Source organism: Passer montanus, unplaced genomic scaffold (assembly GCF_014805655.1).
Source record: "Passer montanus isolate IOZ18808 unplaced genomic scaffold, ASM1480565v1 scaffold144, whole genome shotgun sequence".
In the NCBI taxonomy this organism is placed as follows: domain Eukaryota; kingdom Metazoa; phylum Chordata; class Aves; order Passeriformes; family Passeridae; genus Passer; species Passer montanus.
This window is the reverse complement of record NW_024361386.1, coordinates 446,241-473,139: the sequence shown is the minus strand read 5'-3', so window position 1 is coordinate 473,139 and position 26,899 is coordinate 446,241. Positions and strand designations below refer to the sequence as shown.

The following is a 26,899-nucleotide window of genomic DNA, read 5'->3' as shown; positions in this document are numbered from 1 at the left end:
CTGCTCTGTGCTGGCTCCTGGTGCCAGCCCTGGCTGGATGGGCTGGGCTGGAGCTTGGCCAGCTCTGGACAAGGATTTGCCTCAGGATCACAGGATGCCAGAATGGTTTGAGCTGGGAGGGATCTCAAAGCCCATCCAGTGCCACCCCTGCCATGGCAGAAACACCTTTCGTTGTCCCAGACTGCTCCCAACCCTGTCCAGCCTGGCCTTGGGCACTGCCAGGGATCCAGGGCAGCCCCAGCTGCTCTGGGCACCCTGTGCCAGGGCCTGCCCACCCTCCCGGGGAACAATTCCTTCCCAAAATCCCATCCATCCCTGCCCTCTGGCAGTGGGAGCCATTCCCTGTGTCCTGTCCTTCCACCCCTCATCCCCAGTCCCTCTCCAGCTCTCCTGGAGCCCCTTTAGGCTCTGGAAGGGGCTCTGAGGTGTCCCTGGAGCCTTCTCTTCTCCAGGCTGGACACCTCCAGCTCTCTCAGTCTCCAGAGCAGAGGGGTCCAGCCCTTGGAGTCTCTTCATGGCCTTCTAGACTCCTCCAACAGCTCCAGGTCCTCCCTGAGTTGCTAAAACCCTGCTGTTCCTGACTCCTCCTGTTTTTCACCCGCAGCGCCTCAACGAGAACCTGGGCAAGCTGACAGCCCGGTTTGAGAAGGCCACGTCAGACAAGCTGAGGTGCCAGCAGGAAGCTGAAGCCACAGCCTGCACCATCACCCTCGCCAACCGCCTGGTGAGTGCCAGCAAGGGCAGCTCTGGTGGCACCAGGGCAGGGACCAGGGCTGGGCTGAGCCCTGTGCACACAGCACGTCCCATCCTCTCATGCTTTTGGGATTGTTTCCCACACTGCAGCAAGTTTCAGCAGTGAAAATGCTTTTACAGAGGTTGTTTCCATGAGGTTGTGGCAGAATATCTTCTCTTTCTCAAGGAAACCAGGAGAGGCAGCTGCAGAAAGTGCTGTTGTACTCCAGATGGTTTGGGGCAGCTCTGCTCATTAAAGTGCCTGGCTCTGCTGCCATCACAACTCTCAGCTCCTTCTTGGGGCTTAAATGTGTGAGCAGGTGTTGATGGGCCAAAACAGTGTGAGTCAAAAATGGTATCATAAACACAAAGGTGTGAACATGCCCGTAGCTTTGCAGGGTCTGAAATGACAAGAATTAGAGTGAAAAGATCTCTAAAAGCCTCAGTCTTCTCTGAGTGAGAAACAAAGGTGTTTAGAGAGGGGCCTACGAGGAACTGGAGAGGGATTTTGCATCAGGAACTGTAGTGACAGGACAAGGGAAAATGGGTTCAGACTGACAGAGGGGAAATTTAGTTTAGGTATACAGAAGAAATCCCTGTGAGGGTGGGCAGGCCCTGGCACAGCTGTGGCTGCCCCTGGATCCCTGGCAGTGCCCAAGGCCAGGTTGGACAGGGCTTGGAGCAGCCTGGCACAGTGGGACGTGTCCCTGCCATGGAAGGGTGGGATGGGATGGGGTTTTAGGTCCCTTCCAACCCCATCCATTCCATGGTGACTCTGTGACACCACATCCCAGACCATGCTGGTTACATCTCTTCCCCACCCCATGAGGTGGGAACAGCTCCCAGTCTCAACAATTCTGTGATTTTATACTGTCAAAAATTCATCATTTCTGCAGTCAAGGAGCTGCTTGCATCCCAACTTCCTGCTGTGCACTGCACACCATCTCCTGTGCCACCCTGGCTTTGATCTGGGAGCAGGACCTGACAGCCCTCGCTGGTGTGCAGCTCATTTGACATTCAGGAGGTGTCACTGGTGTGGCTGTGGGCAGAAATGAGTTCCCAGACTTCGAAACAAACACGGCTGAGGTTGTATAAAGAATGCAAGTGAGCGTGGAGAGCGATGCTTTGGGTTGACAAATGAACCTGGGGGATTGAGGCAAGCCTGGCTCTCACAGTGCCAGGCTGCATCTCAGGAACTTCAGGTGGCCTAAGCAAGATGCTCAAGGATCCAAAGGACAGGATCTGTGCACCAGAAAGGGAGGCTGGCTGATGAGTGGTGTTTGTGAGGGGGTGTGTGCTAAAGCAGAGGAGGAAATTTAGTGATGACAAATGCTAAATAACGTGTGCAGGGAAAACAAACTGTAATCATGCAGTTACATGGATAGGGCCTAATTGCACTATTCTCACTCACAGAAGAGCTCTTGGAGTTCTTGCAGAGAGTTCTCAGGAACAGCAGCGTGGCACTTGACAGGAGGAAAAAAGACAAATTGAATATTACTAATTGGTAGGAAAAAAACCTCAGGAAACAGAAGTTAAGCATCATTGTATTGGGTCTGTCAGTGCCTACATCCCACACGTGGCCACCCTGTCTGTCTAAGGAGGCTGTGGGCAGCCTAGAAAAGCTACAACAAAGTACATAACCACTTCCACATGAGAAGAGAGGGAATGGATTAGGGCTCTTCAATTTGGAAAAGGTGTAGAAGCCTCTAAAGTCAAGACTGGTGTGCAGAAGGTGGGCGAGGAATGGTTGTTCACTCTCTGTCATTATCAAAGAGCCAAAGGTAATCCAAGGAGTAGCTTTTAATTTGCCTCTTGCTAAATAGAAAGAATTCCAATGACTTCTAGGATCTGAGGTGGGAGACACCTGGGGTGTCTTGAATGTATTAAAAGTGGCAGTAGAGTATCATCCAAGCAAAGCAGAAGAAAAGACTTCCAGGACCTAAGGAGATAAAAAGTAACCTCAAAAAATTAATTAGGAGTATGGAAGCACCTCCAAGTACCAGGAAAATCAGATCAATAAAGACTTCTTGGTTTTAGAGGGGCTGTGGGACTGCCCCTGGATCTCTGGAAGTGCCCAAGGCCAGGTTGGACAGGGCTTGGAGCAGCCTGGGACAGTGGGAGGTGTCCCTGCCATGGCAGGAGGTGGCACTGGATGACCTTTAAGGTCTCTCCCCACCCAAAGCAGTCTGTGATTCTGTGATTGCATGAATCATAAATGAGCTGGTGTGTGGGAGGTCGCACGGCTCCACAGTGATGATGTCAACTGTCTGTAAAGAATTGCAAAAACGATCCCAAGTGATGGAGGGATGAAACACCACGTAGATAAAGGTAATGTAAAGTACACTGGAGAAATGAGGTTTTACTTCACATGGCCTGTAAGTGATGCTGAGCTGATTGTTATCACTCAGGAATGAAAGGATGGAGTTAAGAGTGCTGTGAGCTCTGTGCTCCCAGAAGCAAAAAGCCCTCACCAAACCCAAAGCCCCTCTGAAACCGGATATGAGGGTTTATTAGGAAGAGAAGGGAGAACAAAACAGAAAAATCCCCATCTTGCTCTATGAATACCTTCTAAATAAATCTTGAATGTGCAACATTACCACCACCCCCTCTGCTGCACCTCAAAGGCTGGAGGAGAACGGGAAATGGTGCAGAGCCAGCAACAATAAAAGGAACTGGATAATAAAGATTGCATCACTCGGTGCAGATAACGATTGCAAGGAAAATCAAAAGGCTGCTTCTGTCTGAGGAATTATTGAAGAGGCTAAAGCTCTTCAACCTGAAAAGAAGACAGCACAGGGGTGCTGAGGGCTTGGAATCCTGAGTGGTGCAGAGAAGCTGGTGCCCGCAGGATTGTTCCCTGGTTTTGCACTGGACAAATGTTTCAGCAACTGAAAAGTTCAGGCAGCACATCAAAGGATGTACTTTATACAGAAAGCTCAGCTGAACTGTGGATTTCCTGCCCACGGGATGCTGTAGGTGCCAAAAGTTGGGTTGATATCCACAGCAGCTTACGCTCGGTCGTGAAGTCAAAAACCATCAGTGGCTGTTAAGCACAGGGATATGAGCTCTGGGTCAGAAGGTTCTGAAGTCTGCAGCTGTGGGAAGCTGTGTCCAGAGCTGTGCTTGTGTGTGCAGCATTCCCAGGACAAGGGCTGCTGTCCGCTGCAGGAGCTGGGTGTGCCCTGCAGAGCTGGGCCTGGGATGGGGGGTTCAGAGGGAACCCAATAAATTCTTGGCTTAGGAGATCCTGGCTGTTTATCAGGAGAACCTGGCTGTTTATCAGGAGAACCTGGCTGTTTATCAGGAGATCTGGCTGTTTATCAGGAGATCTGGCTGTTTGTCAGGGGGAATGGAGGTACATGAGGGTGGAAGAAGAGCTGTTTGATCTGAAGTGTCTACAGGACAACCAGCACTGTAGAAACAGCAGTGAGTTTGTGTTGGGAATGTGAAGGTGGCTCTGACCCTCAGAAGGCAGCTGGAATTCTGCTGGAAACAGGACTGGGTCAGGTTCACATTCCACGATTGTGTGAATGACCAATTTGACTTGGGAATTTGCAGGTTGGGGGACTCGCCTCTGAAAATGTGAGATGGGCTGAGGCTGTGAAGGACTTCAAGCAGCAGCAGAGCACCTTATGTGGAGATGTCCTACTGGTCACAGCCTTTGTGTCCTACCTGGGCTACTTCACCAGGAAATACCGCCAGGACCTCCTGGATGGCATCTGGAGGCCCTATTTGCACCAGCTAGAAGTAAGTCCTGACTCTCTGAGAAGCCACTGTTTCTGGGATTAATGTGGCCACAAATTCTGGTCCCCTCAGGTGAGGGACATCACTGTGTCCTCACCAAGCTGGAGGGAGGATCAGGACGTGGCCATGTACTCCTCCCTGGGGAAAATGTGGTGTCCTTGCTCGATGAAGTTCCTCCATGTACACAGGAAAATCCCAAACACAGAGCCCAGCTCTGCAGTTTTGTCCATGGCCACAAATGAGGGGGGGATATGGAGAAGGAATTGGAGCAGGCAGAGCTTGCTGCCAGATCTCCAGGAGGCTTGGAAAAACTCCAGGTGTTTTTTTCATTCTGGACACGAGCTCTGGTCGTGCTGGCCATGCCTCTCAGCTGGTTTTACCCATGTCTTGCTGTTAGGACCAGATGGAGATCATTGTGCTTGAAACTTGTTTAATATTTCACTAATTTTAACAGGTTCCTCATACAAATGGTGCCAAGAAGATTTTGAATAAGGTCCCGGAGATGCCCAAATCAAAGGGCTGACCAAAGCAGACAGTTCTTTAGGCTGAGAGATGAAAACTTCATTCTGCATTTTTTAACACTGAGCCAGAATCTTAGTTAAGACATGGTTTCAAAAATGACTTGAGTGTGTTTAGAAATGTCAAGGAAGTGCCTGTAATTCCAATGCAAATGAAAGGCCCATTCTGCTCAGACACCTGGTACAGGTAGCTCTGGTTGGCACACCCAGAAATGGCCTCCCCTGTCAGAGAAGCGTTTCTGGAGCTGCTGATGCTGAGCTCTCCCTGGAGCATTCCTTTCTCCACATGAGCACTCTGCCAGCCTGGCTCCAGCCCTTGGAGCATTTCCATGGCCTTCTCTGAGCTCTCTCCAGCAGTTCCACACCTTTCTGATGCTGGACCCCAGGGCTGGAGCAGCCCTGCAGGTGGGGTCTCACCTGAGCAGGGCAGAGCACCAAAATCCCCTCCACACCTCCTTATCCCACCTCTGCCGACACCGACAAACACAACCTAACCACTTTTTACCTCAGCCAGCTTTCCCTGGGGTCTCCAGGAAGCCTTTCTGTCTGCGCGGCAGGTGCCGATCCCGGTGACGCCGCGGCTGGAGCCGCTGTCGCTGCTGGCGGACGAGGCGGCCGTGGCGGCCTGGCGGAACCAGGGCCTGCCGGCCGACCGCACGTCCAGCGAGAACGCCGCCATCCTGAGCAGCTGCCAGCGCTGGCCCCTCCTGGTGGACCCCCAGCTGCAGGGCAGCAAGTGGATCAAGAGCACCCACGGGGAAGGGCTCCGCGTGATCCGAGCGGGGCAGAAAGGGTAACGTTGTCCTTCTCTGGAAGGAGGGGCTGCTGGCGTGGTTGAGAATGGGGCGGGTGTGGCTGTGGAGGTGAGCTGGATGAGGAGGTGGCTTGCTGTGAAGCTCACACCCAGGGCTAGAGGGTGAATGACCTTGTTTTGGTTAGGATGAGGGCTGGCAGCAGTGGTGTCGGGGTGTTGGCGGCCGGTCGGGGGTCTGATGGCTCGACCTGGACCCACAACCTTCCCAGAGAGAGGTCCTGCAGGAGACAGCTTTCTAGGGGTGTCAGGCAGTCCTTCAGCCACCAGGTAACCTCAGCAAGGGGTAGGCAGCTCAGCTCTGAGCAGTGATTTCAGCTCTGCCATGCAAGGTGTACCCTGGCCAACACAGGGACAAAGAGACAGGAGCACTGTGTAGTTATTCCACAGAGTTCCTTAATTCCAGCACCCTGCAAAGGACACCAGTGACAGCAGCTCCCTTCTGAACAGGGCAGAATCTGGGGGTTTTATGAGGAAAAGTGTGGGTGGTACAAAGGGGAAAAAACAATCGGTCCCAACAAATCTACATGGAGTTCCAAAACATGCTGGGAACTCACCATGGCCAAGGAGGATTTCTCAGTCCAGGAGGGTCTGACAAGATCTTATCATCTCCCATTCAAGGAATGCCTCTCCACGCCTATCTGTCTCCACCTTGGGGTGCCTTCTGGCAGCCTTAGAGGTGGCCCAGGGAGACAGAAGATTGGTTTTGCAGGCCTGTGAGACGTGTGGCAAGTCATAGAGGGAAGGCTAGGGCTGGGTTTTAAAGGCAGTTGGGTGGTTGGAGGAAATGTGTATGCTAATAGCTTAATAGGTTGATTGGTAGGAGGAGTGCCCACGTAGTGAGCCTGAGACGTGCCTGCCCAGGGTGTTGGGTGAGCGCTGGGCACTCAGCTGCACTGAGCCAGTCACACTGAGGGAAACCTGCCACTGTATCTGCTCACATTATCTGCTTGTTCATTACCAAAATGACAGATCTCTTATTAAATCAAGGGTCTGTTTAGTGCTTGGCTCCGTTACCATAGAAACCCCTCTGAAGCTGTGATGGAGTGAGCTGAGGCTGAGTATCACAGAATCCCAGATCGGCTTGGGTTGGAAGAGACCTTAGAGACCATCCAGTTCCCCTCGTGCTCTGGACATGGACACCTCCCACTATCACACAGTTTTCTCCTTTGTATCATCCAGGAGGATCATCTGGGCTCCCTACCTCTTGGAGAGAGAGAGAGCCTGGGCATGGAGCAGTCACTATGTGCCCTGGGCACAGGGTTCCATTTCCTTGTTAGGAATGAAGGTGTCCTAAGCATGACTCTAAACTATGGGCAAAACAGAGCTGAATGCTGCTCTTCACCCTTGCTTTAAGATGAACTGCACCAGTGGGTTCTGGAGAAAACAAAGTATGTGCTGAAAATAAGTCCAGGCTGTGCCAGCTTTGCTCATGGCTGCTCTGGCACAGACTCGGTGGTCACTCTTGTCCTTGGGAGGTCTAGGGCCTCATTCTCTCTGTTGGACAGCCAGGACCTTCTCTGTCAGTGCCGCTTTCTGCACCAGGCACTGGCACCACCTTAGCCCTCTTCCTCTCTCCAAACGCTGGCACCCACGTGTAGCTGCCACCACAGTGAGGGTCCCCTCTGTCCCCTCCTCACTGACAGTGTCACATCCTGCTCTGCTGCAGGAAGCACCAGTGCTCTTTCCCACAGGTATCTGGACACACTGGAAAAAGCCCTGGCTGCTGGAGACCTGGTTTTGATTGAGAACCTGGAGGAATCCGTGGATCCTGTGCTGGGGCCGTTACTGGGGCGAGAAACAATCAAGAAAGGCAGGTGAGCCTGGGGGGCTTGGGGACATGTGTGGATGGGTCTGGGGGCTGCTGTGCTCTCTGTTCCTGCCCTCAGACCCTGGGTGTTCATATCCAGCAGCATTAACATCCTGCCTTCAGCAGTGAGGGTGTTTTTAATCAGGCAATCACAGTAATTCAGCCACAGGACGGCTTGGAAATCAACCTGGATTTCTCATTTCATTTCACAGCATCATTTAAACCTCGTGTAAAAGAGAGACCTGTAATTCTCCCATTGTACACTGACCTTGAGGTCTGTAATTGGCTGTTCTGACACCAAATTATTACCAAAATAGCTGCTGCTCTGTTGTGAAGTAAAAGTAGCCTTGAATTTTAGCAAACACTGCACAGTGTTTAGAAATGCAGCTACAGATTTCAGCATCAAGTGCTTCTTAATGAGGTCAAGTTCTCATGGCAGCTGCTGGTAACCTCCAGCTGAGAGGAGATCAGCAAGGGAGGCAGCCAGGGAGCTTTTTTCCCTTAAGTTCTTTGAGGATTATTTCCCTGCTTGCCTAAAACATCCCAGGCTGTTGTAAACTGGAGGGCAAGGCAAGCTGTCTGCAACGTTTGCTGGGGAAAAAGTCCTGGGAAGGGTGGCTGAGCATGGGTTTGGCTGCAGGATGGAGGATGGAGGGACAGGATTGGTTCCAGGGCAGGACTGAAATGTTTGGAGGATGTTGAGAAGGGAGTGCAGCAGGGAGAATGAGGTCAAGTTCTCATGGCAGCTGCTGGTAACCTCCAGCTGAGAGGAGATCAGCAAGGGAGGCAGCCAGGGAGCTTTTTTCCCTTAAGTTCTTTGAGGATTATTTCCCTGCTTGCCTAAAACATCCCAGGCTGTTGTAAACTGGAGGGCAAGGCAAGCTGTCTGCAACGTTTGCTGGGGAAAAAGTCCTGGGAAGGGTGGCTGAGCATGGGTTTGGCTGCAGGATGGAGGATGGAGGGACAGGATTGGTTCCAGGGCAGGACTGAAATGTTTGGAGGATGTTGAGAAGGGGGTGCAGCAGGGAGGGTGGCAAATCTGAGCCTCCCTCCAGTGGAACACTCAGGCATCCCCTTTTGTGCATCTCTGCTCTCAAATCTCCCTGTGAAATCATGTGTTTGTTAACCAAGGGAAAATAAGTCATAACCACAAAGAAAATCCCTGGGTTTCGTGTTTCCAGGCCCTAAGCCCAGACTCCAGGCAGATGCTGCATGGAAGGGGCTCTAAGCTCTCCACACAACCTTCTCCTCTCCAGGCTGGGCAATCCCCGCTCTCCCCGCCTGGCTCAACAGGGGAGGTGCTCCAGTCCCTTTATCAACTTCCAGGTCTGCTCTGGAACTGCTCCAGCAGCTCCTGGTGCTCCTGATGTTGGGGACAGCAGAGCTGGGCATTGTTCCAGGTGGGGTCTCCCAGAGACAGGATCCCCTCCTGGCCCTGCTGCCCACACTCCTTTGGATACAACCCAGGGCATGGCTGGATTTCTGGGCTGGGTTAAACTTGGGTTCAGAGAATGCTGGAATTTCTTGGGGTCCCTGTGAGTGTGAGACTGCATGTCAGCAGTGCAGAGCAGGAGGATGCTGGGTTTTCCTGGCTGGTGTCACCTCCTGAGAATGGCAGCCACCACTCTCCACACCCGGCTTCACCTGTAAACTCAGTGCAGCTGCAGAGCTGCCCTGCTCAGAGCCAACACTTTGGGTAATTTTGGCTATGACCAGTGAAAAGCTCAAGGCTGAAAGGCTTTTCCTCCCTGCAGCTCCAGTGTTAGGCAGAATTCAGCCTCTGGCCAAAGCCAGTAGAGTTCACGGTTGGACTATTTGCCGCTGCTGGAAAATCTGAGCCTCCTTAAACAAGATCCAAAATTTAGGAGAGAATCTCTGGGGTTTTCACCTTAAATCAGAATTGATTTAAGTGTGCCCAGTATGAATTAAATCATTATTTCTGTGAGGAGTGCCAAGTATCTGGTGCTGCCACTGACTGAGACCACCGCGTGTGCAGTGGTGACAGCTCCTGGCTGATGCTCCTTCTGCTGAAACTCCAGGTACATCAAGATTGGGGACAAGGAGTGTGCCTTGCACCCTGCCTTCCGTCTGATCTTGCACACCAAGCTGGCAAACCCCCACTTCCAGCCCGAGCTGCAGGCCCAGTGCACCCTCATCAACTTCTCTGTCACCCGCGACGGCCTCGAGGAGCAGCTGCTGGCGAGCGTGGTGCGCCTGGAGAGACCCGACCTGGAGGAGCTGAAGGTCAGCACCAGGAATTGTCACTGGGAGCAAGCACAAATCATCAGCAGCATCATTGTTATAATTTAGTAATTATAATTATTGATATTGTTATATATATATATTGATATTGTTATTAATATTGTTGTTGTTGGTCTACGCTGAGAGACCCGACCTGGAGGAGCTGAAGGTCAGCACCTGGGAATTGTCACTGGGGCACGTAGAAATCATCATCAGCATCATTATTATACTTATAATTTAATAATTGTAATTATAATTATTGATATTGTTATTAGTATTCTTGGTCTATACTGAGAATTATTAGTATTATTGGTCTACACTGAGAGACCTGACCTGGAGGAGCTGAAGGTCAGCGCTTGGGAATTTACATTGGAGCAAGTGTTACAATCATCATTATAATAATTCATTTTTTATTTTAGTTTTTATTTCTATTATTGGTATTTTTTAATTTTTGTTTTATTTTTAACAAACAACATTTCACATGCCAGCTTGCAGATGTTGCTGAGCTCCTCACAAAATCAGATTTCCCTTGTATAACAAGCATTGAGAGGTTTTTTTTCCCCCTTCAGCCTTCTTTTTTCTTGGTATTTTGATAACCCTTGTACTTCATTTTCAAGGTTTTTCTCCCAAAAATTCTTTTATTTTCCTCCTCCTCTTGTGACTGAAAGCTGAGTTCCTCATTACTTCAGTTTTTTTCTGGACTTCACAGATTTAATTTTGGAAGCAGGATTAATCTCGCTCAATTTTCAGTATTTGTGGTAAAGGATTCTCTCTGTAAATATTGTGAGGCTGGAAATGATATTTTTCTCTTCTGGTTCTTCCTCCCACTTTGTAACAGGCCAAAATATTTTCTCTTTTAATAAGTATGGCTTTAATTTCAAGGCAATTTTATAAAGAAAATCCTCCCTTTTGACGACATCTTTAGCACTGTAACAAATGTGAATAATCCTAAATATTTCCTAAGAGTGGGAATAAATTTACTGCACGTGCTCACTCATGTTCTGCCTGGCTCGGGCTGGAAGTGCCTCTGTCTTCCAGTTTTAGCCCAGTAAGCCACTGGTGGCAGTGGGACCTCGAGGGCAGGACACAAATGGGAGCAGGACAGGAGAGGCCGTGGCTCTGCCCCCAGTTGTGAGCCTGAGATCTCCTCATACTCACATTGGTGCCCACAGGACTTCACTGCTGGTTTTGCCATCAGGTTTTAACCCCGTGTTCCCCATGGCTGGTGGGACTGGTGTGGGCTGGAGTGCTGAGAGCAGAGGTCCAGCAGGAGGGGTGAGCAGCAGCTGGGGCTCTCCAGGATGGCTTGACCCCAAGAAATGAGCTGCAAAGACACAGGATATGTGTTTGAGTTGGGGATAAAGGTCTTTTCTTCCTGATTCGTTTCCAGCATTTTCCTACATTTCTAGCAACAGGGCTCAGTTCTCCTGGAGCTTTCTGTGCTGTTCCAGGTTTCTCTGAGCTGCTAGCTTGTTGGATAAGGAGTGATCCCAGATCCCAGAACTCTATCCATTCCCAGTAGAGCAGGAATCAGCACTGCTGAGCTATGGCAATTGTCAGTGGGAAGCCTGTTCCCATGTGGAGGTGATTCATCCTTGCTTTACCTCATCCTTTATGGCTAAAGCTTCCTGGATTTATTATTTGCAGTCAGATCTCACAAAGCAACAGAACGGATTCAAGATCACCTTGAAAACGTTGGAGGACAACTTGCTCTCTCGGCTGTCATCGGCATCTGGGAATTTCCTGGGAGACACAGCGCTGGTGGAGAACCTGGAGAGCACTAAGAGGACAGCTGCAGAGATTGTGGAGAAGGTACAAGGATGGTGATAGCCTGGAGAGAAGCATGTCTGTGGTCCTTTAAGGATTTCTGGGTGGTTCGTCACCTCTGCTCTGCCCATCTCTGCTCTGTCTGCTGAGCAGGGAGTAGAAATTGGTATAAATTGTAAATGCTCTCCGTTCTAGAGAGCTCCAGGCCATTTAGTTCTTTGGAGCTTTTTTTGTGTTAAATGACCTATTTAAGACCAAGAGAAAACATCGGTGCCTGATGTGAAGACAATAAAATTTACACACTGTATCAAGGCAGCTTAAAGCTGTTCCAGCATAATCCTGGGTACATCACACTGCCTCAGTTAGGCTGGGTTTTACTACTGACCAGGGACTGGGGTCTGGGGAGTCTGTGATCTTGAGTAAATCTGAAAGAACTCCGGTATTTCATACCCTTCCTCTCCTCAGAGTATAAATCAGCATTTGTGTGAGCACTGGCCCCTGCCCAGCTGCCCTTACTGGCTGCATGGGCTCAGGTAAATGCCCAGAGGTTTTTTCTTGCCACTGAGGGAACCTGGGAAGTGTGATTCCCATGGCAGGACTGTCCCAGGACTCTGGTGGGGACATTCAGGTGCTTCTCTCTGCAGTCCCCCCATCTCCAGAGCACTTGCCCTCCTCCAGGCACTGGCTCATGTTCTGCCTGGTCCAGGCTGGAACTGCTCTCTCCTCCTAGCCAGCGACCAAGACACTGAGTGATCCTCTCTCCATTAAAAAGCACTGTCCCAGCAGCTCCTGAGCATGGTGTTAGACCTGTCTGTCCTCAGCCAGAGATTGAAATAAACCCCAGGACGTTCAGGGATGGCACTTCTTGCTACTGAGGTGGAATGAAAGAGCAACAGGACTGAGGTGATGGTTCTGCCAAGAAGGTTTCCACATGTCCCTCAGAGCAGCTGCAGAGCCCTGCCCAGGGGGGTTTGGTGCTGCTGAGGAAAGGCAGCAAAGAGCTGCTCTAAATTAGCAGCTCTCAGCCCTGGGGAAGTGGCTTGAGAGCAGCACTGGGGCTGCTCAGCCCAGGGTTGTTAATGGCCTGCACAGGAGGGAGGCAATTAGCAGGAGAAACTCATTGATGAGAAAATGAATTCCAGCCAGCAAAGAACAGGAAACCTAGGGAGAAGTCTGGAGAGGACTCAGGAAAATGGGGGATTGGGCAACTGGTGGAAAATGGAGTTAAATGGAAGGTTCCAGAGGGGGAGGATGCTGGGGAGGGCAGCTCCAGCCTGGCAGGGCTGGTCCCATGGCGGTCACTTGTGGCTTGCCCTGATGGCTTTGTGGCTAGTGTCTATCGTTGCAACAGGTCCCCACATGGGTAATAATTAGTATAGACTACATGTATTACAGAAGAATGATTAATTATCTTTATTAAGAAAGCCATTGCTCTTTTTTATACCTTAGCTACAGGCGGAATTGATTGGTCCTTTAGTTAAAACACCATTACCGCTGGTTAATTAAGAAACCACCCTTTGGTAAACAAATTTTCATAACACATTGCACATGTGCACAATATCAGGTGAAGTAAGTTAAGATAAGAATTGTTTCTCATTCTTTTCTCTGATCTTTTCACGATGCCTGGGAAAGTTGCGTTCCTCTCTGTGGCAGAGAGCTGCAGCCACAAGAGTGGCAGGGCTGTGGGCACTGCCCAGGGGGGTTGTGACAGGAGTTGTGCTGTGTTTCCTTTCAGGTGCAGGAGTTTAAGGTGACAGAAGGCAGGATTAACGAGGCCAGGGAGCAGTACAGGCCCGCGGCCTGCCGCGCTGCCATGCTCTACTTCACCATGAGCGAGCTGCACGCCGTGCACCCCATGTACCAGTTCTCCCTGAAGGTACCTGCCCTCTGCTTGTGGGCTCCATGAAACCAGAATTCAGTTCTCCCTCAAGGTACCTGCCCTCTCCTTGTGGGGTCCATGAAATCAAAATTCAGTTCTCCCTCAAGGTATCTGCCCTCCTTCCCTCTCCTTGTGGGGTCCATAAAACCAGAATTCAATTGTCCTTGAAGGTATCTGCCCTCTCCTTGTGGGGTCCATGAAACCAGAATTCAGTTCTCCCTCAAGGTACCTGCCCTCTGCTTGTGGGCTCCATGAAACCAGAATTCAGTTCTCCCTGAAGGTACCTGCCCTCTGCTTGTGGGCTCCATGAAACCAGAATTCAGTTCTCCCTGAAGGTACCTGCCCTCTCCTTGTGGGGTCCATGAAACCAGAATTCAGTTCTCCCTCAAGGTACCTGCCCTCTCCTTGTGGGGTCCATGAAATCAAAATTCAGTTCTCCCTCAAGGTATCTGCCCTCCTTCCCTCTCCTTGTGGGGTCCATAAAACCAGAATTCAATTGTCCTTGAAGGTATCTGCCCTCTCCTTGTGGGGTCCATGAAACCAGAATTCAGTTCTCCCTCAAGGTACCTGCCCTCTCCTTGTGGGGTCCATGAAACCAGAATTCAGTTCTCCCTGAAGGTATTTGCCCTCATGCCCTCCTGCCCTCTCCTTGTGGGGTCCATAAAACCAGAATTCAATTGTCCTTGAAGGTATCTGCCCTCTGCTTGTGGGGTCCATAAAATCAGAATTGCAGTCACAGTCTCACACAATCACACAAGGTTGGGGTTGGAAGGGGTTTAAAGCCCATCCTCTTCCACCCCTTCCTGTTCCACACCTCCCACCCTCCCAGGTTGCTCCAAGCTCTGTCTAGAAAAAGTTGCAGCTTTAATATTCTATGAAAGGGAAAACTTTTCTTTTTGTCATATAAGAAAGGTATTTTGGGGGATGGAGGGTTAAATGAGCATCGTGGTCGGCAGCTTCTTTCAAGCGATTTCTTACCTTGACAAGTGACCTGGAAAAAGGAATTGAGGAGACACTACAAAATGTTGAGCCTCATCCACAAAGAAGCTTTTCCTTTTGATAGCTACGACTCGTTTGTTGAAGTAATTTTATCAGAAAAAATGTACAAAATATCTTTTGTGGCTTTTGAAAGATTCATCCCTCTCACATACATAATAGATACAGGGGTTCCTGAGGTTTCACCTTTAATCTGTGTCTCCTGCAGTTAGTTTGTTTTATGTTTTCCAGTGAACATTAGCAGCGTGTATAAATACATGGAAAATTATTGGGGGAAATGTTTTTATCTAATAAATTTTGATGACAGATCATAAAACATTGTGTAAAGATGCACAGGGATGATTTTAGAATACTTGCCACACAGCTGGGAGCCCATTATAAATTAGAACACAAAGATTTATGTGCTGCTCTGCAGCGTGTTTTAACACAATTTAAAGAAACGTTAAGCAGGAAAATGCATTCTGCAATTATTTAATAATGCATTCAGTATCACTGTTGCTTTAATTTGTTGAGGCATCAATATTCCTTTGTAGAACCCTAAAAATAAGGCTGCCAGCACGGTCATGCCTTGTCCAGTTGGTGCCATCAGTGTGTATTGGCCTGGTTATTTCCTTTAGCTGGGCCCAGCACACAAAGCTTTGCATTGCTAAGCAGGGCTTGGGGTTTATGCTCTTGTTAATTTTCTTTTTCCAGCTGCATTTGACAATTTGCTCGTGCTTTTAATTTGGACGACTCTGAAAGTTGTTTGTCTTTTCTCATTTAGATCAGAAATGTTGTTGCAATAATCCTTAACCTCTTATATAAAGGGCTATTCTCAATGCAGACACCCATCCTTGAGGGGACTTCAATGACTGCTTCAGCTCTCTGCTCCCTCCCTCCTCAGCCAGTCCTGTGCTGGATCCAGACAGTAAAACACTCATGGGACTTAAAAAATTATATTTTTTTAAAATTTTTATTTTTATTTTTATTTTTATTTTTATTTTTATTTTTATTTGGAGGAATTGCTCTTCTCTGAGTTGAAATATTTGTGCAGTGGGAGATGTGCTTTCCTCTTATTTTTATTTTTATTTTTATTTTTATTTTTATTTTTATTTTTATTTTTATTTTTATTTTTATTTTTATTTTTATTTGGAGGAATTGCTCTTCTCTGAGTTGAAATATTTGTGCAGTGGGAGATGTGCTTTCCTCCTCTGCTCTACTCTGCTAAGACCCCAGCAGGAGCAGTGTCCAGCTCTGGGGTCCTCAGCACAGGAAAGGTGTGGGCATGGTTGAGCAGGTCCAGAAGAGGCAACGGATGTGATCCAAGAGCTCCTTCATGGAGCCAGCTGGGAGAGCTGGAGGAAACTCCATGGAGACCTCAGAGCCCCTTCCAGGTCCTGAAGGGACTCCAAGAGAGCAGGAGAAGGGCTGGAGACAAGGGATGGGAGACAGGACACAGGGAATGGATTCCACTGCCAGAGGGCGGGGGTGGATGGGAGATTGGGAATTAGGAATTCCTCCCTGGGAGGGTGGGCAGGGGCTGGGATGGAATTCCCAGAGCAGCTGTGGCTGCCCCTGGATCCCTGGAAGTGTTTGAGTTCAGGTTGGACAGGGCTTGGAGCAACCTGGGACAGTGGGAGGTGTCCATGGCAGGGGTGGCACAGGATGTGTTTGTGTTGGAGTTTTTCCCCATGGAGTTTTTTCCCAGTTTCCTCTGGGAGTTCCACTCTCTGCTGGCTCCACATTTGCAGAGGAAGCGGCTGTGTCATCCCAACAGGAGCACTCTGGGCACAGAAACATCTCCTGTGCCCTTGTGTGGGAGTTCCGTGTGCCCTGTCTGTGTCCCAGGGGATGTCACCACTGCCAGGTGTCCCTGAGGAGCAGCCACAGGCAGAGCCAGGGGCTGCTTGGTCTCTGTGTGTTCCCAGCAAGGCAGGACCCGAGCCGGCATCACTGTGACACCTCAGGGGCACCCAGGGTGAGCAAAGGGCATCTCCCACTGCCCCTTCCCGCTGTGTCTCCCCTCCCAGGCGTTCCACGTGGTGTTCCAGAAGGCCATGGAGAGGGCAGCTCCTGCTGAGAGCCTGGCAGGGCGGGTGCTGAGCCTCACGGACAGCATCACCTTCTCCGTGTTCCAGTACACGGCCCGGGGGCTCTTCGAGAGGGACAAGCTGACCTTCAGTGCCCAGCTCACCTTCCAGGTACCAGCAGCACCCTGGGCACCCTGTGTGCCAGGCTTCCCTGACAGAGCAGCCCATGCTGGGGGCTCGACTGTCTTCTCTGCCTCCCTGGGAATCATGGAATCACTCAGGCTGGGAAAAGCCCTCCAGACCACTGAGTCCACCCTGATCCCCATCTTGTCCCCAGCCCTTCCTTGGGCACCTCCAGGGATGGGCACTCCAGCCCTCCCTGGGCATTTCCAAGGCTTGAGCCCCCTTTCCATGGGGAAATTCCTGCTGTGCCCACCCTGAGCCTGCCCTGGCCCAGCCTGAGGCCGTTCCCTCTGCTCCTGTCCCTGTTCCCTGGAGCACAGCCCGACCCCCCGGCTGTCCCCTCCTGGCAGGAGCTGTGCAGAGCCAGAATTTCCCCCTGAGCCTCCTTTTCTCCAGGCTGAGCCCCTTCCCAGCTCCCTCAGCTGCTCCTCACAGGATTTATTCCTGCCAATAACAGGCACGGATTCTGTGTTGGATTTGAATAACACTGACAAAGGTTATTTGAGAAATTCCTGCTTGCAGGACCTGCAGAAAATGGCAAAGCAAACTGACCTGGAAAGGCTCTTGCACTGAACCTAAAGAAGTGCCTGCTGCAGAGCTGCTGTCCCATGTCCACAGTGTTTGTATAATTTTTTTTTTTTTTTGTCCAATCTGGCTCCTGCCAGGGCCTTCTCCTCAGGGTGCTCTCCACCCAGCTGGAACTCAGCCTTTTCCACATGGTTTTCCCAACTTTTTTCCTCTTGCCAGTCTCCACATTCACTCCTGGTCCTCTTTTGGGACACCCAAAGCACCTACATGGTGTGTCCATCACACCTCTCCAGCACGGGGCACTCTGCACATTTCAGCCACACGTTTTTCAAGCACGTTAATTGTATAATTACTCTGCTGGAGTTTGTTGCTGCTCTGGATCCTGGCTGCTCTAGGATATCTTGTTTGTTTGGAATTGCAGATACTTCTGATGAATAAAGAAATCGACCCAGCAGAACTGGATTTCCTGCTCAGATACCCAGCACAGCCTGGAGTCACGAGCCCTGTGGAATTCCTGTCTGACCTTGCCTGGGGAGGAATCAAGGTACCTGATCCATGGGAAATCAGCTCTTTTTATCTCCTCTAAAAACCCTTCAGAGGGTCCTTGTGTAATTTTGGTGAACAAAAGGTTATTTTGCCTTAGAGGGGCAGCACAAAAAGGCCACAGGCATGGAGAGTTCTGCAGGTCCAACACTGATTTTGAGATCTCTTCCTGTGTCCTGTGTGTCCCCAGGAAGATGGTTTTTCCCTCTGGGATTTAGGCTTCTCCCTGTTTGTGTCCTGTGTGTCCCCAGGAAGATGGTTTTTCCCTCTGGGATTTAGGCTTCTCTCTGTTCAAGCAGACTGAGAATACCCTCAGGGGTTTGTGGCTGGGCTGTGTTTTGTTCTGCAGGTCCAACACTGATTTTGAGATCTCTTCCTGTGTCCTGTGTGTCCCCAGGAAGATGGTTTTTCCCTCTGGGATTTAGGCTTCTCCCTGTTCAGACTGAGAATACCCTCAGGGGTTTGTGGCTGTGTTTGTAAAGGACATGGAGATGCCCCTGTGTTTGGGAATAATTGGGAATTTCTGCAGGGATGTGCTGGGGTTGGAGCTGTGACAGCTGCCAGACCTTCAGGGAAATTCTGTCAGGGAAATGGGCAGGTCTGGCACCTGCCACGTGTTTGGAGAGAGAAGAGAGGAAAAGCACCCCCAAAAGATGAAAATTATCCCATATTTGCTCCTCTTTGTCAACAAATGTGAATTGTGCTGGGTTTCGACCTCATTTATCAGGGTGGGGTTTGTTTTCTGAAAAGGATCCAAATATTTTCCACCTTGGGCCTGTTCATTCCCACCTTGCTGGAGCTGGGGCTGTGTCTCCTGTCTGACTCTGTGCTGGTCAGTCTCTGGCACCTGTGGTGACGTAAGAATGAATTTTATTTACAGCATGTTTTCTCTGTGGGGCTTGAGGACACAGCTCAGTGCTGGTTCATGGTTGGAGGTGGTGACCTTGGAGGTCTTTTCCAAGGTCTTTTCAATCACTTTTATGATTCTGTGGGTCTCTGTGACTGCTGTCATGCCCCAGGATGTCTGCAGGTTCTACATTCCCCAAACAAACACCTGCTGGGTTTGCAGTGAGTTTTCTTTGTGAGGTCACCCCTGCTGTGCTGCCAGTCCCCCTCCCTGTGGCTGAAATGGCTTTTCCTGTCCCCTCTGTGGTTCCCTTCAAGATGAGCCCTTCCCACTCAGCCTCCTCTTCCCCACTGAGGAAGGTTTGTGGTTGAGGTGCAATCTGTGGTGCCACAAATGCTGCTGTGCATGGGAAGGTTTCCAGGTGTGCTGCACACCTCAGGTGTCCTCAGCCTGCACCCCACGGCCCCAGGAACTGCACAAGAGTCACTGCCCAGCAATCTGCACTAATTTTATGAATTTCAGGACTTTCTGATAGTGAATTCTGCATTATCAGATACCGAATACCCTTCAGATTGTCTTTTGTGATGACTGTACTATTGATTTTGCTGTAAATAATATGGTTGGTGTCAACTTTTATTAGTGTTTGTGTTGATGTCTGTTGGTTTATTAACCTCGGAGGTTTTGGTAATTCTAGTTACTTGAGGCATGGGTTTAGTAAAATCATATTTTGTCACAGACTGCTATAATTAGGTTAATTAGTCATGGATTCTACACAGTTTATTAGCAGGCTAAAATCTCCTTTTCTTATATCAAGAAGATTAAATGCTATAATAAATTGTTTCTTCAACAAAGCTTGAACAAAGTACACTTCAGATTTATATTTCAAATTCAAAGTGAAATTTAGCATTCTGCTGATTTTTCACAGAAACATTCTCCAGCCCAAAGGACTCCTTTTGCCAGGGGGTCCTGGCCAAGATAGTGCCAAAAGAAATCAATATTGATATTTGTGGCCCATTCTGAGCCTCCTACTTTGGGCACATTAACTTCCAAGGAAACCTCATTAAATGGTGAGGGCTCTGGGCATGCAACTGGCCTTGTGTGACTTGACTTATTATTTATTGTTGGGGGTTGATTAATAATATATAGAGGCAAATAATCCTTTGCAGTTGCTTGGCTGTTTGCAGTTCATGATGCTGGAGCATCTCATTTAGGAAACACTCATTTATGATTTAGTTTTCCAGCTTCTTTCAAGTTCAGCACAGGGTTTCACAGAGTCTTTTGCTGTAACCTGTGGGAAGTTTGGTATTCACCTCTGGATGAAGAAAACCTGGCCAGGAGGAGGTGGTTTGTAGGGAAAGGTAGTAGCTTTAATTATATCTGCTGAGAGGCCTGGGAAAATAGGCACATTTCAGGCTCTTTGGTGCTTCTTTAAAGCTGAAACAGGAATTGAATTCAAGCTAAAGGCTGAGAAGAGCTGCTCTGAGCTTGGCTCGGTTCTGTTCATCAGTCAGATGTGTGGGAGGGAATGGCACCTGTGGAGGAGCTTTGCCTGGCTCTGGAGCAGGGGAGATGTTAGCAAAGGGCACAGTCATTGCCTTGGTGCCAGCCCTGCCTCTGGGTTACTGAGCGTTAGCTGAGAGCAGGGAGGGCACAGAGTTTTGTCATTTAATTAAAGCAGTGCCTTTGCTGAGCCCCTGCTTTTGGAGCTCAGTGGAGTTGGTCATTTCAGTCCTAAGGCCTCTCATTTGCAGGGGCTTAGCAGTGATCCCTCGAGAAGGCAGAAGTGTTCTTTTGTTCCTGTAATGAGGTTTTCTGTCTCTTTTCAATTTCCTTTATTGCAGCCTGTTGTGCTGTTCTCCCTCTCTGTGTTCGCAGAGTCTGCCTCGAAAGTTTTTATTTCTGTTGGTACTCCTGAAAACATTTTCTGTGTCCATGCACAGCTGGCCACGTCTCCTGGCTTGGCTGGTGGTTTCCTCACCAGTGAACGTGTGGACACACCTTAGAGCACAGTGCTGCTGGGGCCACAGCCAGGTGCAGATGCCACTCGGGAATTCTCACTGTGTGGTTGAGTGAACACAGAATCCATGCAGAGACTGTCCTCTGGAGGGGGAGTGTTCTCTGAATTCATCTCTGAGTTGATGCTCTGTGGTGCTTTGGACCTTGTGTGAAGGCAGGCTGCCCTGTTGAGCCGTTCTGGGTCAGACAGCTCCTGCCAAGGCTCTTCTCACAGGCTGGTGTTCCAGGGGTGCAGCAGAGCCCGGGTGTGTCACAGAGCACCTGAGCATCCCCTGGGCCAGCTGGGCTCTTCTCCAGCTTCCCCACTGCTGATGGAGCCACTGGCTGTGCCCTCGTGGTCTTCAAAACCAAAACCTTTTGGTTTTGGCCCAAACCAGGAGGAGAGGGCTGTTCTGATGTTGTTCCTTGGGACTCCAGGATGCCAGGTTCTCCCAGCTCCAGCTCCTCCACGTTGCCCTGTGGCTCCCCATGGTGCACGTGGCTGTCCCCGTGTCCGGCTGTTCCCAGGAGCCTGGGCTGGCTCCTGGGAGCTGGAAATGTGCATTTCCCCAGCCTGATTTCCTTTGTGATATTTCCTGCAGTGCCTCTTCAGTGCTGAATGCAGATGTGTCCCACGGGATAAGTGCAGCGAGTTAGTGCACAGCAGGAGTACACCTGGCCAGCCTGGATTACTTCTTATCCCAATCATCTCCCTCATCTTTTTCTGAAGAGGAAGAATTTTCATTATGTAGATATGAAAACGCCACTGAAAGGGCATTGTTTAATAAATGTGATGTTGAATAATGAGCTCTAAATACTGAATTCAGCTTTCGAGGAGGAGAACAGCCCTAGACAAAGTCGTATATTAACTCCATATTTATAATTTTGCAGAATGCAGATGATAAGATTGAGTATGTGGCTTATGAGATAAAATACCGAATCATATATTTTGCATTTAAGAAAACTGGAATTTTTTTTGGACAAAAGAACAAAAATCTCTCTTCCAACTTTCACTTCTTGCACTTTTTAGATGAGGAAATTTTTCATTCTCCTCCAAGATTCATTGTGGCACAATCTGCTGCATACATTGTGCTCTCTGTGCATATGCAATGTCCTTTGATCAGGCTGGTCAGACAGGAAAGGCTCACAGCTCACAGCTTCCCTCCTACATTCAGAATTATTATTATGCCAGAAAATCATAGTCTTAATTAAATATCTTCCATTAACTCAGTTCTTCAGATGTACAGCCTTTTAGAGCATCTTTGATAGAAAACATTGATTGTGACACTTCAATGGGCATTTATCTGCTCTCATCTAGAAGTTTCCTAAGGACATTCTTCTGTCCTCTGTATCAAGTCTCAGAGAAATATTCCCAATGTCTCACAGAAATGCTACTTGAGAAGGTTTTACCTTTTTTTTCCCCCCTTTTCTTTTCTAACCTGCTGGCTAACGATCTGATGCTTATCTGAAATATGGCAGAGATTGTGATCGCATCAAATATTTAAGGACGCACTTTGTCGGTTTGATTGCAGAGTGGAAATTGAGTTTTCCTGGATGCTCTAAGCCTCTGTCTTTCCCTCTCAATCCTCCCTGACACAAAGCCTGCTGTCAGCTGAGCATTTGCAGTGTAAAAGCCTCTTCACCCTCTAAATGGGAGGAAAGGGAAATAATGGCTCATCCTGCCTTTGGGTCACACCAACCCCAGGCTGGGGCAGAGGGGCTGCAAAACTGGGAGAGGCCCTGGGGGTGCTGGAGACAGAGGCTGGACATGAATCCAGGTGTGCCCAGGTGGGAAAGGGGCCAGTGGCACCTGGGCTGTTGCAGCAGGGCCAGGACAGTGCCTGTCCCCTGTGCTGGCACTGCTGGGGCACCTCCAGTGCTGGGACAGCTCTGGGACACTCAGGACAAGAAGGACACTGAGGAGTTGGAATGTGTCCAGGGCAGGGAACAGAGCTGGGGAAGGGGCTGGAGCAGCTGAGGGAGCTGGGAAAGGGGCTCAGCCTGGAGAAAAGGAGGCTCAGGGGGGACCTTGTGGCTCTGCACAACTCCTGCCAGGAGGGGACAGCTGGTGGGGAGCTCTGCTCCCAGGGAACAGGGACAGGAGGAGAGGGAACGGCCATGTGGATGTGGCATTTGAGGACCTGGTGATCTTAGAGGTCTGTTTTAACCAAAACAATTCTCTGATTCAGTGCTGAAGGACCTACTGGAGCTCCTCACTGTGTGACAGAGCCCTGTCTCCTTTCCCTGGCTGTGGTGGTTCACATGAGGAGCTGTGGAGACTGCAGACCCAGTGCTCAGCTCAACTCTGACTGCCGGTGACCTCTGGAACCCTGGGGGTAAAACCAGAGCTTTCCCTGCATTGGGGAATGTGAGATGGCCTTTTTTGGAGGCTCTTGTGGCCTGTGTTTGGTTTCCACGATGTGAGCACAGAGCATCAGTGGAGCCCAGTACCCAACAGGATCTTGGGGCCACCCTCTGCCCTTCACTCACCTGAAAACACAACTGTGAGAAGAGACTGAGGAGAGGGAAAGGGGAAGAGTTCTGTCTGGGGACCTCAAGATTGAGAAGCTAGGAGGGTCTGATCTCCAAGAGTGTCCTCTGGAAGGGAAAAAGCTGTTGGCTCCCTGTGTCAGTAAAGAGAAGCAATGCGCAGGAAATACTCACAGCAGGCAGTGGGACCTTGAGAGATTTCCAGCAGGGGACACCTGGAACAGGTGACTTCTTGCAGACAATGGGACATCTTTTCTCTTTTAATTTTGCTGTGTGTTGGCCCATCTGGGATTTATAACAACCAAATCCAGGGAAGTTTTGTGAAATCCACAAGTATCACCTTTCATCTGCCCTCAGGGACCCATGCCCAGCTTCTGGTTCTGGCTGTGTGTCCCTGATTGCTGAGAGGCATCCAAGAGTGAAGAGGGAAGATGGAAAGCAGGGCTTGGGAGAACAGCCTGACTTTGCAAGGCCCGTTCTCAAACCCACTTGAACAACCTTTTTAGAAAATGCAGAGAAAATGTCAACATGAGCCCATCTGGGAAACATCTCAGGCAAAATGAGGAAAACATGGTGGGTGGCTGTAAGCAATGAGAATACAAAGATTGTGACTAAGTCTCATTTCTGTTACTGCCCTTTCCCATCAAGTGGAGCTCACTCTAAGTATGCACTGGTAGGAAGGAGATGAGTGCTGAAGCCATTGTCCTCCAATTTATTATTTTTCACTGGAAATTTTCTGAGGAAAGGTGCTGAGATCCTATCCATCGCTCATCAGACTGCTTGTGGTGTCCACCCTGCATGTTGTGATGCCCTGGGACCCTGCAGACAGACAGGGTGGGTTTGTACAGTGATGTGGTGAGGCTCTGCACACCTTCTGTCCCCATTAAAATGTGGAAGCAGCAAGGAGGAGTTCAAAGGGAGACAGGGGCATACAGTGCCTTGAGCTTGTCAGTCAGCTTTTATGAAAGAAATAAGGAGGGTTACAATAACATTTTTGTGTTGAAAGTTGATTGAAGCTTGGCAAACCCCATCAAATCTTTATTTTCACCTTGGTAGAGATTTTTGTTATGAGTTAAATTATTCAGGTAGGGCGGCTAAACAGAAAATAACACCTTCAGTGTATGAATAATACAACCCAAAAGCTAGGATGGGAGAGATTGTAAATAATCCATCATCTGCTACATTAATTCCTCTAGTTAACAGTAGTATTTAAATGGAGCAATTCATCTGCCTGTACGTCTTTTTCCTGAGTGATCCAATCTATCAATTGAAGCCAGGTGCAGCTCTGGCTTTGCCATTTTTCCAGGAGCTGTCATTTTCCAGCTGTGGGGATGCTGGTTTTCCTAAAGACTCCTGGGCCAGCTGCAGAAAATGAAAGAAAGGAATTATGAATGTTAGCTGAAATGTGCCCATGGACAGTGTAAGACCTTTACAAAGTGCTTGGGGGATCACAGAATTGTAGAGTTGTTAAGGTTGGAAAAGATCTTCAAGATCCTGGAGTCCAACCTTCTTCTGAATCCCATCACGGTCACCAAACCCCACCACAAAATTCACCTACGAGCCACTCCAAACCCCTCAAGCCCACCAAGGACCTCTGTGGATCTCTGCTTAAAAACTGTGTAATTCAATTCATAAGTTCCACAGCTCCTTAATTCTGCAAGTGCTATAGTGACTAATCATCAGGATTTAATCATCTCACCAATTATTAAAACTGGAAGAATATTAAATATCATTTCTTTCCAGTGTTGTCAGGTTGTGTGATTTTTATAGAGACGTGTTTGATGTTCACTGTGTTCCCTACAGAATGTAATCTTTTTAAGCAGAGGCACAGGTTTTTTAAAAGGCAAACAAGATATGTTAGTTAAAACTGAAAGCAAAAACCAGATATAACCTGAAGCCTCAAATGGTAGTGATAGCTTTTATGAAAACCCTCAAATTCCTTTATTTTGATTTCCTTCTGTATTTTAAAATGCAGTCCCATGGCTGCTGGGGAGGTGGTTACAGACTGGGTGTTAGGAGTGTTCTGGCAGCTCTGCCTTTACTGCTGCTCCAGCTCCACAGAAACGCTGCTTCTCACTGAGACCAGGAGCTGCCAGAGAAACCTGGAGTGACAAAGCAACTTGTATGTGACTCACTGAATGAAAAACCACTTTCTCTCAGAAGATGGTGGATCCTCTCCCTCACACGGTGTGAAGAGCCCTGTTTTGCTGGAAAAGTCTCATTTTGAGATATAAATTCAAGCCCCTCCTGTTTCCAGCCACCAGAGGTGATCACAGGGCTGCAAAGACAAGAGCTTCAGTCCTCCAGCCCTTTGGATCATTTTCTATTTTGACCAATATTTTTTGTCTCCCTCAATTTCCATGACAACTCTAAGTGACAGAAGTACTTTTCATTGTGTGGACAGAAATAGATAACCCTGCACAGGTTGATGTGCAGTTCCCATCTGCTGCCCCAAAGAACCACTCCTGCCTGGGAACAGGGATCCTTTGGTGATGGGCTGAGTTTCCTGGAAAGATTCACAACAGGGGTATTGAAAAGCAATTAATATTCACAGAAAGATTACTGATCGACAGACCTTTCACTCCAGTGGCTTTTAAATGGAAGCATCCCCCATTAATACTATCACTCCTAATAAATGCTGTTAATATTGTTGACTAATGACAATTTTATTGTTTATTTATATAATACAGAGGTTTTGTTTGTAATTAGAGCTTTCATGATTCTACAATATGTTGTTCAGGGAGAGAGGGAGACCATCATTCCTGATTACATGTCTGTCATTTAGTCAGGAAAAAGCAATTTTTCAGAGTCTCCCTTGTTAACATCAGCCAAGAGACTTCTCAAAGCAGCAGCAGCCAAAGTTCTGAAGTGATATTTTAAGTAAATCACGTCAAAAGTCAACAGTGAGAAGATGTTTTATATAAGCACTTGCACTGAGAATTCCCTGAATTCAACATTTGCCATTGTGTTCCACTCAGCCATGAGAGGTGCACTGAATACATTTACTGCTGCAAGGCCCAGGGCTTGGCAGGTCAGAACTTGTGGCATCATTCCTGGGAACTTCAGAAACCCGCTCTGGTTTCTGGTTTTTCACAGAAATCAGGACAGGGCGCTGAATTTGGAGCAAGTCCAAAAAGCAATTTTTCAGAGTCTCCCTTGTTAACATCAGCCAAGAGACTTCTCAAAGCAGCAGCAGCCAAAGTTCTGAAGTGATATTTTAAGTAAATCACGTCAAAAGTCAACAGTGAGAAGATGTTTTATATAATAACTTGCACTGAGAATTCCCTGAATTCAACATTTGCCATTGTGTTCCACTCAGCCATGAGAGGTGCACTGAATACATTTACTGCTGCAAGGCCCAGGGCTTGGCAGGTCAGAACTTGTGGCATCATTCCTGGGAACTTCAGTTTCTCATGTTCAGTGCTCTGGTTTCTGGTTTTTCACAGAAATCAGGACAGGGCGCTGAATTTGGAGCAAGTCCTTCTGTCGCTAACATTTCTCCTTGTTAGTGCAAATCCACACATGGAAACAACAGCTGTTGGATCACTCCTGTGCTCACAGTCTCCATGGAATTCTCTGGATCCCTGGGAGTTTGGCATGGGGATGATGCCTGGAGAGGCTCCTGGAACAGAGGCTGGAGAGAGTTACAGGAACAAAGCAGAGATTTATTAAAAGGCCTCAAAGGATCCACCTTGGGCAGTGCAAGAGCCCAGCCAGGGCTGCACCCAAGAAGAACCCAGCATGGACTCAGAGTCACGAGTTCTCACACTTTGATCAGTTTTGGTCCATTCCCACCTTGGGTTCAC

General features: G+C 48.9%; 1 protein-coding gene across 2 annotated transcripts in view; it reads left to right on the top strand.

The window, feature by feature from the left end:
* The window catches only part of LOC120498256 (dynein heavy chain 9, axonemal-like), a 99,881-nt gene that overhangs the window by 36,817 nt on the left and 36,165 nt on the right, over nucleotides 1-26,899 (top strand). The window contains exons 22-30 of one of the 2 annotated variants that reach the window (XM_039700772.1): nucleotides 605-724; nucleotides 4,291-4,479; nucleotides 5,552-5,787; nucleotides 7,500-7,622; nucleotides 9,655-9,859; nucleotides 11,504-11,668; nucleotides 13,359-13,499; nucleotides 16,508-16,678; nucleotides 17,640-17,762. In XM_039700772.1, coding sequence (XP_039556706.1) covers nucleotides 605-724; nucleotides 4,291-4,479; nucleotides 5,552-5,787; nucleotides 7,500-7,622; nucleotides 9,655-9,859; nucleotides 11,504-11,668; nucleotides 13,359-13,499; nucleotides 16,508-16,678; nucleotides 17,640-17,762 — 1,473 coding nt within the window. Of the gene's footprint in view, nucleotides 1-604; nucleotides 725-4,290; nucleotides 4,480-5,504; nucleotides 5,788-7,499; nucleotides 7,623-9,654; nucleotides 9,860-11,503; nucleotides 11,669-13,358; nucleotides 13,500-16,507; nucleotides 16,679-17,639; nucleotides 17,763-26,899 lie in introns of those variants that run through there. The other variant, XM_039700773.1, reaches the window with a different exon arrangement.